Genomic DNA, 18,209 nt, shown 5'->3' on the forward strand with positions numbered 1-18,209 from the left:
TGTCACTTGAATTCAGAGCAAGATCCAGCCAGCAATCCTTGGTGAAATCCACATGAAATTACAGTAAGACAGTCTGAGGAAGGAAAGAATCAAATGGGAAGGGTGGACTGGAAAGAATTACCAAGGTAGTATCTCCAGGTTTTTAGTTACTGTGGAAAAGTCTAAGGAGTAGGAATTCTTTAACATTGGAAAGAGATGCTCTACTGCTCATGAGGGTGCCTGTATTACTTAGCTCCAAAGCAGCATAAAGACTCATAAATCAGTACAGTCATGGTTGTCTTGTGTGATTTTTTTGAAGGCTTACTGTTAGAGCTCACATTTATCATACTGAATCACAATGAATCTTGGCAATATGAATAATAACCATGAAGGTGTTTAGAATGCAAATCCATGTTTTAATATAAATTCAGAGATAATTATAAGATCTGTAGCCTTTGTGGAATTCTTTCTCTGTATTCTATTCAGGTCCAGCTAGCCATCAGATGTTTTTGAGGCCTGTCTTGGATTTTCTGCATTGGAAATATGAAGTATCAATTCTGGGATTCTTTCCAAAACACAGGGAAGTTGTCAGGCAATAGTTTTGAGCCTATTTTTAAAGACAGGAATGGAAGATTCTTTCTCATAGTCTAGATAGCCCATGTTTTCTTAATTAGTTAATCAGAATACTCATAAATATTATTCTTATGGATCAAGTATTTGTGAAATGGCCAGATGAGCATTTGCAGTTGTGCTGGCTAACTCTGTCAAGGGAAATTAAAATGCACTATAAATATTACTTGAGACAAACCTTTGTGGCAAGGTTGGAATGAAGGGGCTTATCTACCCTTTCAAGAGTACATTTGGTTCCAGACAAATGTTAGCCTTGTTGAAAAAGAGTACATTCAGAAACTGTTATTTTCAACTGGAAGACGTTATTCACAGCTCAGAAATTATCTCTCATGCAAATAGAATTTGCCCACTAAAATAGATTTGTAGTAGACAGAAAAGAATGTCAACTGATTCATTTGTAATATCTCACCCACTTTGTACTTCCTTTGAAATGTCTTTCAGAACGTGCTGAAATAGAAGTGAACTTAGAAAAACTCCTACTCACATTGTCCCTATAAGCAACATAGTACCTGCTGCATCTTTTAAAATGTATCATTATTGAACCTTTCCAGATTTTCATATGCCACAATTTCCACAGATATGTACTTATTCCTTTTGAATCACAGTTGTCCATACTATGTTCTTTATTAGCAATTAGTCGCTTTATTTTGCAATGGAGGACTTGAGTTTTAGGATATTTCTAAAATTTCTAAAAATGGAAGAATCTTCTCTTGTTGTAAAAATGAATCAAAGTATTCAAAATAGGGTAAGCATTATCTGTGATGCTTGCAGACATGAAGGAAATAGGTTTCCTTTTCTAAAGCTACTGAATATCAAGAACTGGGGAGGGGTCTGGGGGGGACCCCCACCCTCCATAATTCTTATGCAGATATGAGAGGCAGAGAAATACAAATTTCCTTCATTTTTCCAGGAAGGTTTCTTACTGGAGTGAGTTATGTTAACATGTCTTTCTTCCAATTAGGATTTCAGTAGTTCAGTGGTCCCCCAGTATTTTGAAGTTATTCTGTGTGGAGAAATGTTAGGAAATGATTCTGTATTTTTAAGTGTAGTCCACTTCTAAATATTGTATGCTGTAAGGCTAATGTGGGAAGAGGTTTTTTGTGCCTAATTTTAATGCCTTGTACAAGGCGAGGCTGTCAGTCTCATTGTAATTTTACATAACAAAGTGTATGGACAGTATCTTTTATATATTTGGATGTATTTTCAGAGCTTGCTGGGATACACCTCACATAGAGTTATCCCTGAAGGATAAAAGGGACCAGTAGCTCCTTCTTACATAAATATTTGTGGAGAAAGTTTCAGCAAATTTTAACTTAATGTTTTTGAAGTTTTCAGTGCTGCCAGTTTATTAAGTTTATTCTAAAGAATGCATACATTATCTATTAGCTATATTTCTGTACTCTGACACTTTTTTTACAAATCCCATTTTTATGATCGTTTAGGAAAATGTAAAAATTTTTTTCTCAATTGTGAAATAAACATATAATTATGGAGTGAAATTTTGATTACTTCATTCTCACATTTACAAAATTGTGAAACTTTTTACTGTGTCATTTCAGATTAATGGAATCATGATAGCTTCTTGCTGCTATTACCTGCCTTCATAATTTAAAAGTTATCTATCAAAACCCAGTATCAGTTAGCTGGAGGCACTTTTAAAATCTATGATTCATATTAGGCAGAATGCTAATTTTCTTGTGACACTTCTTTGTATCATTGTTAAATTATTTCAGTAGTTTTGTGGTAGGAAAATACATTATTACATTACTCTTTAAAAAATTGTCCACTGAAATTTTGAATAAAACGCTTGTCTCTTATTCTTTATATCTAGTTGATTCTTCCTGCATTCCTTATTTATTTATCTCCTATGCTTATCTTCTGTGAGTAATGGGACACCCGTGTAGCTTTGCTTGCTCTTGTGCGCTCTCCTTTTTTTGTTTCCCTTGGAAAATATGGACCTGGTTTGTTTTACTTGCTGCATCTTCCTGCTGAGGATTTTCATATAGCCCCTCTGAATGTTAAATTATGTTTATATTGAAAATCTCTTAATCATGCTCTGTTTAAGCTGTAACACATTTTCAAAGCAAAGTCTTTCCTGCCTGGCTCTTTGCAAACTATTTACATACAGTGTTAGATGTTGGCATTAAGGAAAACAGCTTCACTTTATTTTGCAGTAACTGGATAATCAAATGTTAGCTTGTGATGAAGCATGAAGTAAATGCTTATATCTTCATTTTACTTAGCTTGCTTTTTATTCTGCTTTGCTAAATAGGTAATTCCCTGTTACTGCATGTAGTACATCTTCCTTTCTAGTAATAGTTTGCTTTTGTGCTATTCTGCTTTATTATTATAAATACATAAAATTATTTAATATGCTTTTTTTTTTTTAAACCAGAATCAAGACTTGAAGGTTGGCTTTCAATACCAAACAAAGGAAATATAAAGCGGCATGGCTGGAAGAAACAGGTACCAATGGATTTATTTTTTTTTTCCTCAACTCATTGGAAAGTTTTTTAGGCATACGGTGAATTGCTTTTACAGCTCATATTTAAGAAACAAACAAAATAATTAGAGTAATTCAGTGTGTATACATTACTTTTTGAATTTTCTTGGGGCTTTTTTCTTCAATATTTAGTATGAATTCTGTAGTAATTACATTGTGCAAATTATGAGAGGTGGGTGAGGAAATGCTTTACAATGGGCATCTTGGAACCACTAAAAATCCCATTTCTCCTTTGAGTAAGCTTTTTTATAATCCTGTTACTGAAAAATAAGCTCTTTGTGCAGCTTGACAGCAGAGAGTAGGGAATGCCATACCTAAATGTTCTGAAGGCCGTGGAAGAGTGCATCACACTATAACTTGCCACATATGATTTCCAAAGACATCTCCATCTCCCTTACTTTTAAAATGGTCAGTCTCTCTTGAAAAGAACAGGTTTACTTTCAGAAACTGGACCTCTGTGCTGGAATTCCCACTCTAAACAAAGCAGTATTGTTTTGCCTCTGCAGAGGTTATGATTTAGTTCTTTGAAACTTCAGATGTTCAAATTGAGGTGCCTAGAAGCTTAGAACCAGTTTCTGATTATGTTTTCTGGCTTTCCAGTTCCCCTCTCTGAACATCCTTTAGTATAACAAATTGCAAAAGTGAACATAGTCACTGGAATTTTGTAAATTTTGCAAGCAATTTGTGTGTAACAGTTTTATTTCCCTGCATCTTCCTTACTTATATTCAAAGATCAGTATTGGAAGTTACTCAGTTTATTCATGATACTTTCAACATAACTGATTCCTGCTGAAAGGTCCTTCTCAGCTGCTCCTGTTTACATTCACATTTTACAAGTGTTAGGAGTGGTTCCTACAAAACTTGAAGAAGGATTTAATTCCTGTCGAAGAAGCAGTGAAGTGTTTGTATTGGGCCTTTAGCTGCTGAACCCCTTCTTTGAAGTACTCCGTTTTTCGGTTGGCTAGCGTGACCTTCTTTATACAATTGAAGTGTTTTGAGTTCCAGACCTGCCTATTTTTACATCAATACCAGACCTTCTTGGTGCCGTGTCTGTAAGTTAAAACTGCCACCTATCCTATCTTGCAGAGAACGAGTGTTAAGCTCTGCCCTGTTTCAGCTAATGACTTCTTAGAATATTCTCCCAGACCCTCAGTTGAGAGGCAATGTGAACATGTGCCTTTTTGAAAATGTTTGCTTACCACAGTTTGGAACCTGGGGTTTGCTACAGATACCTCAAAAGCTTTTCAGCTGGTTTCTGGTCTCTTTACGTTTCACTTTGTCTCCCTATTAGCAGAACTGCAGGAAATCTACAGGGAAAGGTCAAGAATGTTCTTGGTGCCATAAGGTCAAATGCTGATAGTGTTTGAATGTTCTTCAGGTGTCTCACGAAGCACGCCTATTTGTAAATCAATTCCACAGCTTGTTCTGTTTGATAGCTAAGGCTGCTTGATTCCTGTTGTTCCAGAATTGATTCTCCAGGTTGCTGTCAGACTTCTGGCAGTGTCCATGAATGAAGTGACTGTGCCTAGGCACAAGTCATGTAGCTTTATTCTGCTCTAGATTATCTAAAGTACTGCATCATTTTCCTGTCAGAATACCTCCAGCAGCCTTTTCTGATTGTCTTCTTGAAATGGAGATTATTCTTGCATCCTCTGATAGTTAAAATTTTAAACTTCTGATAAATGCAGCTTCTCCAGTGAAAGACTGTATCTGAGCTTCTTTAGGCATGCCCAGTATACGCATACTTAGTTCCCTCAAGATATTTTAGGTAGTTACTCCATTCATACTTCCTAGTTTGAATAATAGTTCTTGCACTTTGAAGGAATTTAAGCTACAGATATCAAAAAGAGTCATGCTGATAAGATTCCTTAAACTAGCTGAGGTTCAAGCCAGTGAGACACCATAGTGAGGGGTCATGTTGACTTATATGTGTATTCTGTTGGTTGAACTGTACTGCATCTGAAACAAGCTAGCTTGTAGTCAGCCTCCTCAGGTGCTTCTGTTCGAAATTCTCCTATGCTTTCCATTTTGGGGTTGATGGGAGGTATGCAACCTCAAATATAGGCATGCCCAAATTAATTTAAATTAAAGGGAAAGCAAAATTGCATTAGCAGTGCAATTGGATTGGTGCCTGAGTTGTTATAACTTGAGTTGCTGCATTTCTGACTCAAATGTCAGTAGCACTGATGTTTTTGCCCCATGCCGAGTCATTTAGCTTAAGTTAGAAAGGGGTAAATGTGGAAACTCAGTTGAGAATAAACACTTGAGTTATACCTCAAGCTAACACTAAAATGGGTTAGCCATATTTTTATCTGGAACTTCATTTCATCCCAAGTAGAGATGATAACCTTTCAAAAACCACTGTAGAACTACTGTCAGAAGATTTTTTTTTTTTGTATGTTCACAACAGGATATTGAGGCTGGTTTTTTTTTTCTTTTGTGAGGTTAAATTGTTCTTTCACCAAGACTTGTGTGATAACTGAATTCCATTGCAGTCATAATTTGCATTTGTTATGGTAGTCACCCTAAGGCCTTGCTCTTGTCTGTGAAAGACAAAGGTGCATACTTCAAAGACAAAGAAGGCATTAGCTTTTTCTTGAAGCAGATCAAAGAAATTCAAGCACAGACTCTTTCTTCAGTGGGGAAAATCGCAAGAGGCTCACACCATTACAACTTAGTACCTATTCAAGTTGATCAGGCTTTCTATTAAAGAATCCTGACTGAGGGGCTGAAAGCCCCTTTAGTCAGTGGGAAAAAAACCCTTTGCGGCTTTTTTAGATGCATTTCAGTAATTGAGATGTACAACTGCAGCATGCAGTTTGGGCAACACATTTTCAAAACACTGTTCTATAAACTTGTTAAGGTAACTTTCATATTCAGGTTTTGAGGTCAGACTTAGGAGGTTCAACCTCCTCTTGTAGGAGGAGTAAACACCATTTACTTAAATTGTCAGTATCTGCACTGTGCAGAAACCCATTCAATTACCTACCAGTAATTGGAATTCAAGATGAACTGTTCGTGTATTCGCTCTCTTGCTTTTCTGTCCTTTCCCCTGCTTCTGGGTCGTATTATACCCCAATCTGGAGCTCAATGTAGACAGAGCAGTCAGTCTACCTCTTTTTAATCCTCTTTAGTACCTCGTACCTTTTAATATGCTGTTTCTAAAACATTTGAAACTGCAGGGGAGGGAACTGCCACAGCTATCACTGAGCTTATGGACAGTTTTAGCAAAGACGTTGGACTGGCAGCTCCCACTGAAGAGCAACAGGCAGCAAATTCTACAGGCTTGAACTCACTGTGAAGTGCCTAGGTTATAGTTGTTTGATCTTAACTGGCCTGTGGGTTACAGAATTTTTCTCTGAGCAGCTTGCTTTGTTTTTCCTGTCATATGAACAAATGTTTATAATTCTGTGTGATTGTGAGCAGCACTGGAAGGGTGTCTGTGTACTTTAGGTTGAGGACAACATCCTTGGGCTTTTGGGGGGGTGGACACTGCAGGCATACTCTGCATTTGGGAATTCTCTTGGACATGGGGCCTGCAGTCCACTCCTGCTCTAAAACTCACAGTGCCTTCCCAGTAGCTCTTGCTTATTCCCCAGAATCCTATGCATTCTGGAGTACTCCACTTTTTCAGTGGCATGGGATAGATAAGTATAATAAATTAATATGCAGATTTTGAGCAAGAATTTTTAAAACACTTGGGAAGAAAATAATCAACACATTACCAAATGTTTCTGTTCCCTAACATCTTTACCACTCTGGAAAAAACTGTGTGGTTTGACCCTTAAAGTGACACGTAGCAAAAGAATGTCCATTTCTTTTCTCCTCCTCTGCAAACCTTTCCCTTACTGTCTCAGTGTATTCCTAGATTTGGAATGTATACCAGAACTCTGTTTCTGCCGATTAATTTTGGCTTTTTATTTTACCAGTCCATTAAATTGAAAGTGTAGGAAATAGTTAGCTGGAACTGTGAGAATCTCTTTTAGCCTACCAGTAGTTTGGTGCCAAGTACCAGCAAGTCCTGCATGTCTCAAGAACTAGGGAAGTTGTTTACCAACTTTATGAATAAGTGATAGATTCTGCACTCCAGGAGTTTCTCAGTGACACAGTAATTTTCATAGCAACATGCCAGTAGCAACTGATATTTGTGAGTTTGTGTACAGATAGACTTCCAGAGTCATCACAAGCATTTAAGGTTGCTCCATTGACAATACATAGTCACTGCAGCTGTAGCATTGCACAGCTGTCAATAGTATAGAGGCCTGCATGATGATTTAAATATCTCCTGATATTAGTTTAAAAACCTTGATTTACTCAGGCTTTTTATGTGCATACGGGAGTACAGTAGGATAAATGTTGCTTTTTAAAATGCAATTTTAACTTGGTTTTACCCTTTCTTTCCCAGTATGTTGTGGTGAGCAGTAAAAAGATACTGTTCTACAATGATGAAAAGGACAAGGACCAGTCTAATCCATCAATGGTACTAGATATAGAGTAAGTAAAGTTACTGTTAGTTTTGGATACAAATTGGCAAAAGAGCATTGTGTGTGAGATAACTAATAACCAATCTAGAAGCTTGGAATCAAAATTCCATAAATAATTTTTAATTTCCCATACTAGTTGGAAAATGTCTGTTTATCTGTATTTCAGGGTACTGTTAACAAAAGATACTACTTTTTCTTTGTCCTACTATTGATAAAAGAGAAAAAGTTAAATACACAGTAGTGTGGTACTGTCTGTAGTCACTGGTCTGAATTTACAGAAATGAAGAGCCTTGTCTTGTTTTCACAGAGAAGGGTCAGAGACAGTGGAACCTACATATTATGCTATCTCTTTTTATGATTCAGTGTAATGAGTGGTTTTTCCAGTTGCTTTAACAGCTGCTTTCTAAAGAAGGGCACAATAGTTGTGGGATAGTTAGGGAACTGGCTGTCTGATTTTAGGTCTCATCCTCTTGCTTCATACCTTTTTCTTGCTGTCTAAGAAAGGATCAGTGTTGATCAAGCCCAAAGCATTTCTAACTTTTCAAGGTGGTTTCTGTTTAGAGTGACAAAATAAATGAATTGTGATCCCTTTACATTGGTTATACATGAGGAAAATTGTGTCAAATATCACTGAAGCCCATTGCTGATACATGACTGAGTGTGATGTTTGAACAGCTGATGGACATTATGGGATCTTATAAAGTAGTAATTGAAAAAAGGTTTTAAAATTCATGAATAGGTCTATCAGTGACTAACAAATACAGTGGTCTGGAAGGAATCTCAAACTCAGGAAGTGCTTAAGCTGCCAATTGCTCGTAACCAGGAAAAGAGTTATTTTCTCTTTGAGCTGTTTCTTATTCCCTTTTCATAAACATCTGTTACAGCAACTGTTGAAAACAGGATGTTGGGCTGGATGGACTTAAAGTCTTGACCCAGTATAAGATGATGTTTGTTCCAATTTTAATAGCATTTTCAACAGCTGGTGCCCCAGATTGCTTTTTGTGATGTTCTGGCATTGATTGTTTATCAACTGGTAACGTGATTTAGTAATAAAATTAGTGAGTAGTACTATACTTCATATGGTTACTTCCACCTAGGGTTATCAATAAGCTTTTCTAGCAATAATCAGTTAGACTTCCCAGTGTTCTGAGGAAGAATTTGAAAGCCTTTTTCATAGGTAAATTTGCCATGCTGGATCTTGAGGCCATTGTAAGATAACCCTCATTCAATGCTATGAAATGTTTTGGTCTTACTTTGGTAGACAAGATCTATATGGTTTATGAATTAATTCCTAAAATCATATTGCAGCCTTGAGGTATATCATATTGCTTGCATAAACAAGATTTATATGAACTTCAAAGTGCTTTGATAACTGTTTTAAAAACATACATAGCCTTTTAGCGTTTTTTGATTCATGTTTCTTCTAATCTAGTAAGCTGTTCCATGTCCGGCCTGTAACTCAAGGAGATGTATATAGAGCTGAAACTGAAGAAATTCCTAAAATATTCCAGGTAAAAAGTAGTATATTGTCATTTCTATTTAAGTCTCTTGAAAAAGCTTGGCGGCTTCTTTGAGAAGTGTATAAAAACACATAGTGCTTCAACAATAACGCAGCAGTATTCTTTTTCAGATTCTCTATGCTAATGAGGGGGAATGCAGGAAGGATTTGGAGGTAGAACCAGTACAGCCAGCAGAGAAGACAAATTTTCTAAATCACAAAGGCCATGAATTTATTCCAACGTTATACCACTTTCCAGCCAACTGTGAGGCCTGTGCCAAACCTCTTTGGCATGTCTTTAAACCCCCTGCTGCCCTAGAATGTCGAAGATGCCATGTGAAGTGCCATAGAGACCACTTGGATAAAAAGGAGGAATTAATTGCACCATGCAAAGGTATACTCATGTTTTTTGTGTTCTGTATTCTCTGCATGGTTTAGCCAGACCTGCTAAACTATCAGAGGCAAATAAAAGCACTTTAGTTTAAAAGTTTTCTACTCTTTAGTTTTATGATTTTAGTGTGAAAGGTGCTATTAAAATAATAGACTCTTAACACTGCTTATAAACGGACAGCTGTGGTAAGCCTCTGGAGGGAGGTGGTGTAACTGATGTGGCTCTGCTGAAGGCCTTGAGAGCACAAGGGTCCCTGGAGGCTTGTGCCCAAGTACTGGGCAGCTCCTTGGTTCCCAGACCATTCTGTCTGTTACTCATGGCCCATGTTAGGGACAATGCAGTGGCCACATCACTAAGCTGTTTGAAGACCTTGAAGAGTGGTTCTTCAGCCACATCACAGATTGGAGTAAAGGTTTCCTCTCTGTGCTCCTGTGAAGTGGAGCATTTGGAACTCAGCCATAAGGCTCCCACACAATTTTCCAGCTTATTAAGACTGCAGTTAGTGTAAGTTTTCTCATTTCTTGAATATTAATGTTAGATTCAAGAATCTTAATGCAGAGCGACAAATATTGAAAGAAACTATAATCATAATCTCCCCTGCTGTTTATTGTCTTCCAAAAATATATAAACAAATACAATACAAGTATGTATATAGGTGCCATTGTTCTTTCCAGTGGCACACCTGCTATGTCATAATTCTTATTTTGGTAACAAGTCATAGTTTTCACTGAATCATCTTCCTCCTTTTACTTATAGTGAGTTACGATGTAACTTCAGCAAGAGATATGCTGTTATTGGCGTCCTGTCAAGATGAACAGAAGAAGTGGGTGACTCATTTAGTAAAGAAGATCCCTAAGACACCACCATCTACTTTTGTTCGTGCTTCTCCTAGAACTATGTCTACAAGATCCTCAGCAAATCAGTCATTCCGAAAAGTTGTTAAAAATACTTCTGGGAAAACTAGGTGAGAAATAAACTACAAAAGCTACAGATCTTTTTAACTTAAAAAAATCTCTGTTTATAAATCCTATTTAATCTGAAATTGCAAAATAATTCTGTAGTTATGACTGTTGAACTGGTGATCTAAATTTCTGCTCAAATCCTGAAGGAAGGAACAGACAGAATTCTCCTGCTATTGTGGTCAACTTATTGGTTCTTTGGATTCGGAAAGGTACCATAGAGATGGCAGTGCCTGGCCTGCCAATGCATGTGAGAGAGCTGGTTGCATTTTTTCCTGTTTAAAGGCAAGACTCAGTAGATATGTCAGCAATGGCATTTAACTGCAAGGGTGATCCACATAGTCATTCATGGATTGACTCATAAAGCTTGCATAAGCTAGAAGTCTTCTGCAAATGGGGGTGAAATGAGAAACTTATAGTCTGTTGTTTGACATTTCTTTTGGTGTGAGGCAGCTTAAGTATTAATTCCATTCTTTCTCCCTGCTTACTTATTCCCTGTCTTCTCCTATCCTAGCAGTTGTTTTGGCAAGCTGTTTGTGACCTTATGCGTTAACCAGGGCAGTATTTAAAATACACTTTTTTAATGCTAGGTTACTGTAAGCCGATTTTTAACCTGTATTAGCTTCCTCATACACTATGCATGTTCCTTTCTCCCAAAATAACCGATTGAGTAGACAGTATGAAGTGGAAACTAGTGTCTCAGTAGGGAAAGAGTCTTCCTAGATTGGCAGGGCTACCAAAATAAATGTCCTGCAAACATTCCTTACATGAAGTGCAATAAAAGCAAACTGTTGCATGGAAAGAGACACTGGATATATCACAAAATATCCTCCTGCAGAGGAGAGTAGGGAAAAAAATCTGAAAGATACAAAGGGTGCTGATTTTCTTGTCCCCATAATTAACACTAAAATGTAAGTGATCATAGTTTTGAGATACTAATATAGTCAGCGAATGCCCTCAAAATAGTCTCATCCAGGAAAATTACTTTAGGCCTTGACTACAAAGCTGTCAACACAAAAAACAGTGATGTTGTGGGCAGTATTGTGTTAGAGATAATAATGCAACAGCACGAGGAGAAGGACATAAAAAGAAATCTGTGACCAGCAGTTAAGAACATGTAGCTGTGCTAGAGTATTTGGGGGAGAAGCCATATTCACAAATACTGAACAAAGTCTCAGTTTGCCCCTTACAGCTCAGATAGCAGGAACATAACTGAATCGTGATGCAATTTTACATTTTTCAACACTGTGCTTAACCAAGACGAAGTTGTGAAACACAGGAACACTTCTGATTTGTGGGGAGATTTCCTGGGAAGTGGGCAGTTTTTCCCTTACAGTCTTCACTGTAAAAATCTGTTGAAAACAAGGGTAAGTGCAGTGGAAAAGCACGCAGTGATAAACCTGAGTTAAGAAGAATACCTGTAAAATCAGAGTTTGCTTACTAAATAGTAGTATCTTCACTATTGTGCCAAATAAAGACAAATCAGTAATTGCTAATTTCAGAGGGTTTCAGTCATGTTTGCTATGTACTTACACGGTGTGTACTTGTACAACAGAATCTTGTTAAACTGTTTGTCTTGTCTACAAAATGTCCATTTCTCCCAACTTCTAAGAGCTTCTATAAAGCTTCACAGTGTTTCCAAACTTATTTTTCCTTCAGTCCTCAATTTTCCAAGATTTACTGAAAAATGTTAGACCCCTCCACAGGCTTTAGCCAGATCTTTTAAGAGGTTCAGATATAAATTACACCTGCTGATTTAAAAATATGTATCATTAATAGCTGTTGTTTAACATAATCTTTATTTACAATAGGACTATTGAATAAATACTCCTGTTCTGTGGTTGAGAAAAATATGAAGTGCTTTTATATATCATATGATACATTTACTTCAACAATAATCAGGATTCTAGAAACTAGTTACTAAAGGCAGACCTTTTAAACAGGCCAATAAAGATAACAGAAGTACTTAGAAAGGTTAAAGAGTTCTGTTACTGAATAATAAGATTTTTCAGTGAGTCTTGGACCACCTAAGACTGAAAGAAAAAGCATATCATGTTGATACTTCAAAGGATTAGGTGGAATGATTTTGACACTGAATGGTCATCCCACCATAAATTCTGGAAAAAAAACCCAACAGAACCGATAATGTAAAATTCATTAATACAGTTTTAAAAGAGTTTTTAAAATGTCACACTGAAATAATGCTAGTCAACATTGCTTACTGAAAAAGATGTCAAATTAACTGAGAATTTTGATGAGGTAGCATTCTTGGACAGTTAAAAAACCAAACAAAACAAACAACTCCCTCAAAGGCAACCAACCAACCAGCCAATGGGGTTGGAAAGAATTATTTTAACACACCATTTACATGCATCTTTAAGCTGTATTAATTGGAATAATCTAAAACAACACTTGGAAGATCACAGTCCTGACTGTACATTTTGGAAATTATCCTCTGTTATTGAGTATGCAGATTCTTCCCCCTGCCAAACCTTACCTATGTAGAGTTCACTTTGTAAATAGAGTGCATCCTTCTTTATTTCACATTTAGATATTTAGAGTTGTAGATTCCCTTCTTTCCCTTTCCCTTTTCCTTTCCTTTCCCCTTTTTCCTTTTTCCTTTCCCTTTTTTCCTTTTTCCTTTCCCTTTTTTCCAAAAGACTGTTTGAGTTGTATTCTGAGTATGCTTTCCTTTCCATTTGTCCTTGCAAGGTCTTCTGGTAGCTGTAATAACCAGATTTTTTTAAAGTTCTGTTGCAGTGTTTGTTTCCAATTTTTGGGAGGGTCTTCAGATGAGCTATACTGCAGTTACTGTACTATACCTCATGCTAGGGTGTGCAGGGGGAATTTGCATGTGTGCGCACACACAGAATTAAAAAAAAAGGGGAGGGGTTAAAAACCTACTATAGGCAAAACAGCGCTGGTATTCAGATGTCTCATAGCTGTTAGCTTTTTAATAGATTTTTTTTTTCCAACACAACCATGATTTCTCAGTTGTTTCATTTCAAGATCTTAAACTTTTTTCCAGGCATTTTAGAGCTAATTGGAAAAGCACAGAAGCTTTCATCCATACTCTTTTATGGGAGCAAATCCATTTTTCTTAAATCAATTCATTGATGCTTTTTCACTCTGTCTTAATAGAAATGCTGGTTGGGGTTGCCTTTAGCGTGAACAAGTTTGCAGCTAATCAATTATAGAATGAACAGATTTACATATTTGAAAATTTACAGTAGCTCTTAAAGGAATGGGTCGGTCTGGGGAGAGCAGTTATTCAGACAATTTCTGTAATTAATCCTATTGGCATTTGTCGTGTGAGAGTGTCAGAGAAGCACAGAAATATGCAAGTAGTGAATGGGAACTTTTTAAAAGAAATGAGAAACACCATTTTTAAAGCTCTTTTTTTAAGGTCGTAGAGATACAATGAGCCTAATAGCTCCCCAGCACCAGGAGAGCTGCACATTCCAGCGCTTTATCTTGTGTCAGCTCATGCTTCACAGATTACCACAGTAAACTGATGTATTTTCCAGCAGACAATTAATCCAGGAATTTCACTAAGGAAAAGCCAAAAACCCCAAAGCATAACAACAGAAAAACCCAACCCTAACCCCACAGAAGAAAAGCATGTGGTTTTCTGTTGGGTTGGGAAGATGCAATGGTTCATGAAAGAGTCCAGAAAGCACCAGACTGGTCTCAAGAATGGAAGGAGGAAGGGTGAAGGTGGTCTTCCTGCAGTAGTGAAGTATCTGGTCAGATCAGCTGTTCCAAATACTGCAGCCTTGTATTTTCTCCATCTGCCCTAGTGTATGGCCTCTGTTCACACCTTTCTCCATCACCCAATAGGATCTTCCAGGTTCTTGGAAAGAAATAAAGCTCTTAAGTTCTCTGGCAATTCAGAAGTTAATACCCGTGTGGTATCTTACCTCTTTAACTTGAATTTTTCTAACAGGCTGTGATGTGAATCAAACAGTTAACATTTATATTACTCTTCTAGACTGAGCCCAAATCCGTCAGTAAGTTTGATGACATAATTGATATTTGGTCTTAGAAATCTTGCTTCTTAATGATGTTTAATACTGACACAGATTCTTAGAACGTACCATTAATTTACAGCAAACTCTGTTTTAATGCTGCATATTATAGGCACTGAGTATGGAGGAAGAAGCATATTGAGCACAAGCCGTTTAGAGAGGCACAGTACTTGACCAGCAAGAGTGCTAGGTATGTGTGTGCTGCCAGCCTGTTGTGCTGCATGGAGACATGTGCAGGAGGCAGGTGGGGAGCCCCCGCACCTTGCTGATGCTTGAGGAGCTGCTTGGGCAGCTTTGTGATGTGCTCTATCTTCATCAGACAGCTGCCACTGGGTTGACTGGAATGTAGTGAGGCTTGTGTGGCACCTGCAGAGCAATGTGAGTGAGTAATTAAAAGATTCAGAGTTACACTGAGCAAATAAGCATTACAAAAAGGTCAGATAGGAACTTCGCTTTCAAGCTATTCTACTGGGGATGTTTTTGTGACTTTCTCAAACAAATTTGATGTTAGTTGTGTCTATGAACTAGACAATTACTGCTGTGATGTAGTATGGCTAGCCTGTGCCCTGATACTACTACATATTCCATCCTGTATGTTTAGAAAGAAGAGGGATTGGATTTATTTTAGGAAGATTCACTTCTGATGTACCAGATGTTTAAATTTAGATTATTAAATAAATTTACAATGGATCTTATATACTGAACACTTAACTGGTGATTGCACAGTAGCTGAGCTAATCTGACAGCCTGTTGCTACCTAAGGGGGAGGATTTTCCCTCTCTGTCTTCCTTCCCTGGTTTTCTGTCATTGGATCCTGGGTAAGTGCTTGAAATGATCCATTTTGGACCCTTCCATCAAGGTCCACAATTCAATTTCCTGACTGTCAAAAAAAGTAGACTTACTTTGCTGAGCTAGTGAGTGGAATCAGCCTGCTGAGAAGTGCAGTGTTTGCCAACGCTGAGGATGGGCAAGTAGGAGGGTGGGGTCAGGAAGGTGATAAAGTGGAGGAACAGCAGGCCCTTTTCCTTCAGGAGGCATCAAATTGTTAGAGCAGCTTCTCTGAACTCAAGACACTGGACCCTGAAGTTCTCATCCTGACCTCTTTACCTAGACGTGGGAGTAAGAGAAGCAGTGATGATTTTTATGGGATATACGTGTTTAGCTTTTACTAAGTATCTGAAAATCATTCTCTTGTCAGACAGTATAGCCGAACTTGATCTCAGTGATAGAGTCCTACCGTGTAAGCAGGCATTAACTATTTTGTCGAATGGGTACAGACTTTTAACACATGCTTTAAGGCATTTTAGTACATGTCATTTAGGGTCTGATCCACATTTCTTTGCAGCTGGTAGGCAGCACTTCATTGACTTCATGGAGAGGTGTTATCAGACCCATTGAAAGGAGCTTCATGTATAAGTTCATCTTAAGTTCTGTTCCTCATTTTAATAACTTATCACTAGTAAACATGAATCAGAACTTCATGATGAACTTGCTAGCATTTGCAGTACTGCTTCTAGATCTGAAACTACACTTCATACTTTATAGTATGCTAATTTATATACATTGTATCAGCACAGTGGAGATGTTTTGTTTTAATATATTTGGGCTTGGGCACCTGATCAAGTTAATGCATGTTAAAAAAACCAACCAACCAAACAAACAAAACTCCTGTGCATCAGATGAGCTCTGGCAACTGCATGTGAGTGCTCTTAGCCCTATCGAGAGCCTTTTCTTGTCCTGCAAGTGAAAGAGGGTCACCTTGCATTTGCCATTAATACACCCATGATTGTTTACTCTTGTTTACTTGTAAAGCTGCAATAATATTATTATCTGTCCGATCTCTGTATTCATTTAATGTTGTTGGAAGTTAAGAAGTTTGTGCAGGATTGTAGGTTTGATCTTAGTATTGTACCATGTCAATTGAAAAAACACTTTGTTAACATAAAATATTTTCTTCGCTGAAGCTCTTGGCAAACATACATTAGTGTTATGAAGTTAATTTTTATAGTTTTTATTAATTGTCTGTTTTCTTCTTTGTTCCAGCTAACCACATGTACAGTGCTTAATGGAATTTCATGGGATGCGGTCTGAGAAACAGGGCTTTTTTTAACCACACAGAGCAGTGCAGACGGGCTGTTGTTCCTTTCAACATAACTATCACAGGCTTCAGGGTTAAGATTGCTATTACTGTCTCCTCCTTGCTTTGGCACAAAAGCACGCTGAGGGTGTTTAATTGCGGGTTTGCCTAAAGGTAGATTAGATTAATTATTACTATGTAATGCAAGTTAAAGCAAATAAAGCTTAGCTAGGTGTATAAAAAAAGGTGCTGCCTTTTGGATTTCAAAAAAAAGCCTGTCAATCATGATGAAATGCAGCCAACTTTCTTTGTATCAGTGAAAGAAAAGGACTGTTTACCCTGTGAAGGGGCTATTTATGTCAAGATGAGCATATGAAACGGAGTAGAGGAGGAAGGTTTCTCAATGAGAAGGACTGCAATTGCTTTCAAGACTCAAAGTTGTGCTCTTGAAGACTGCAGAACTAGCTTAAAAATGAAGCCTTATCACTTGAACTTCAGTGCCTTCACTGCAGAGTTCTTAACAGCCTTAATGCTAACCACCCACTATGGAATGGATCAAAGTGTTAAATACTTTGCATTATGCTTTACAAAATACTGATTCAGCAGGTTTGTAAAGGGGGGAGAACAAGTAATTGCCTTTAATCTATGCATTTTTGCCAAGCCATACTGAATTATTTTACTATTAGAGGCATTAGAAACTAACAGTAAAAAGAACCACCGAGTTTGGAAGCATATTTTGGGGTACATAATTTCTGTAACTATAATGTGTTGCCTTACAATTTTAAGTGATAACGTACATTAAGTTAACAAACATTTAAGAAATATATGCACTGTTTGAACTGTAAATTATTCTTAGAACACTTTTACTGGGTTTTACATTGTCGTTTTAGTGCCTTAATTTGAGATAATTGTATTATTGCCATTGTCAATAAATGTAGAAATCTAAAACTAAACGAAGGAAACCTCTAAAAAACTATTGCATCAGTGGGTTTTACTGAATTTTAATTGGTTGAAGTATTGTAGATGCTAGATGCATTTTTCTAAATTAAGTACAATCTTTGAGTGAGAATTCCTCTTACAAAGAAAGACTGATTCTGGTTCATAAGCCAAGAGATGTGTAGGCAATGCAAAAAAAAAAAAAAGGCAAGCATATAACGCAAAAGCTCTGGGTAATTCAGGAATTTCAGTAAATGCTGTCAGACTCTTGCTTTGTAGCAGGAATACATTCATGGTATGGGCAGTATGGTTTTATTTTATTTTATTTCGTAACCAAATACCTCCTCAGTAATTTATAATGGCTTTGCAGTTGTGTATTAAATAAGAAGCACTGGAAAACTGATTCGTCCTTAGGACGATTTGCATGTTTCAAGTGGTATTGAAAGCCGCACTGATGGATATGTAATAATAAACATATCTGTTATTAATATGGTAATGACTCTGTGCTCATTTAATGAGAAATAAAGTAATTTATGGAAAGACCCTTTTGAAAACGACTGGCATGGTGTTTTCTCCTGACTGCAGCTTACGCATCTTTCTAAGCATTCAGATATTGCCACAGCTTGCTAGTACAAGGTGCCTTTGCAACATAACGCCTAGGGGACTCTGAAACATTTTTTTACTATTCTACATGAATAAGTAAGTAGCATATTAAATAATTTTT

The 18,209-nt window shown here is 37.2% G+C and overlaps 1 protein-coding gene across 2 annotated transcripts in view; it reads left to right on the plus strand.

Moving 5' to 3' along the window:
- ROCK1 (Rho associated coiled-coil containing protein kinase 1) overlaps window positions 1–18,039 on the plus strand; it is a 95,086-nt gene extending 77,047 nt beyond the window's left edge. For both annotated transcript variants that reach the window (XM_041122835.1, XM_030011200.2), the window contains 6 exons: window positions 3,005–3,075; window positions 7,518–7,606; window positions 9,029–9,107; window positions 9,227–9,488; window positions 10,242–10,449; window positions 16,516–18,039. In XM_041122835.1, coding sequence (XP_040978769.1) covers window positions 3,005–3,075; window positions 7,518–7,606; window positions 9,029–9,107; window positions 9,227–9,488; window positions 10,242–10,449; window positions 16,516–16,519 — 713 coding nt within the window. In that variant the 3' untranslated portion in view covers window positions 16,520–18,039. The remainder of the gene's footprint in view (window positions 1–3,004; window positions 3,076–7,517; window positions 7,607–9,028; window positions 9,108–9,226; window positions 9,489–10,241; window positions 10,450–16,515) is intronic.
- Window positions 18,040–18,209: the final 170 nt, after the last annotated feature.

The sequence above is a fragment of the Aquila chrysaetos genome, chromosome 4 (genome assembly GCF_900496995.4).
Source record: "Aquila chrysaetos chrysaetos chromosome 4, bAquChr1.4, whole genome shotgun sequence".
In the NCBI taxonomy this organism is placed as follows: Eukaryota; Metazoa; Chordata; class Aves; order Accipitriformes; family Accipitridae; genus Aquila; species Aquila chrysaetos.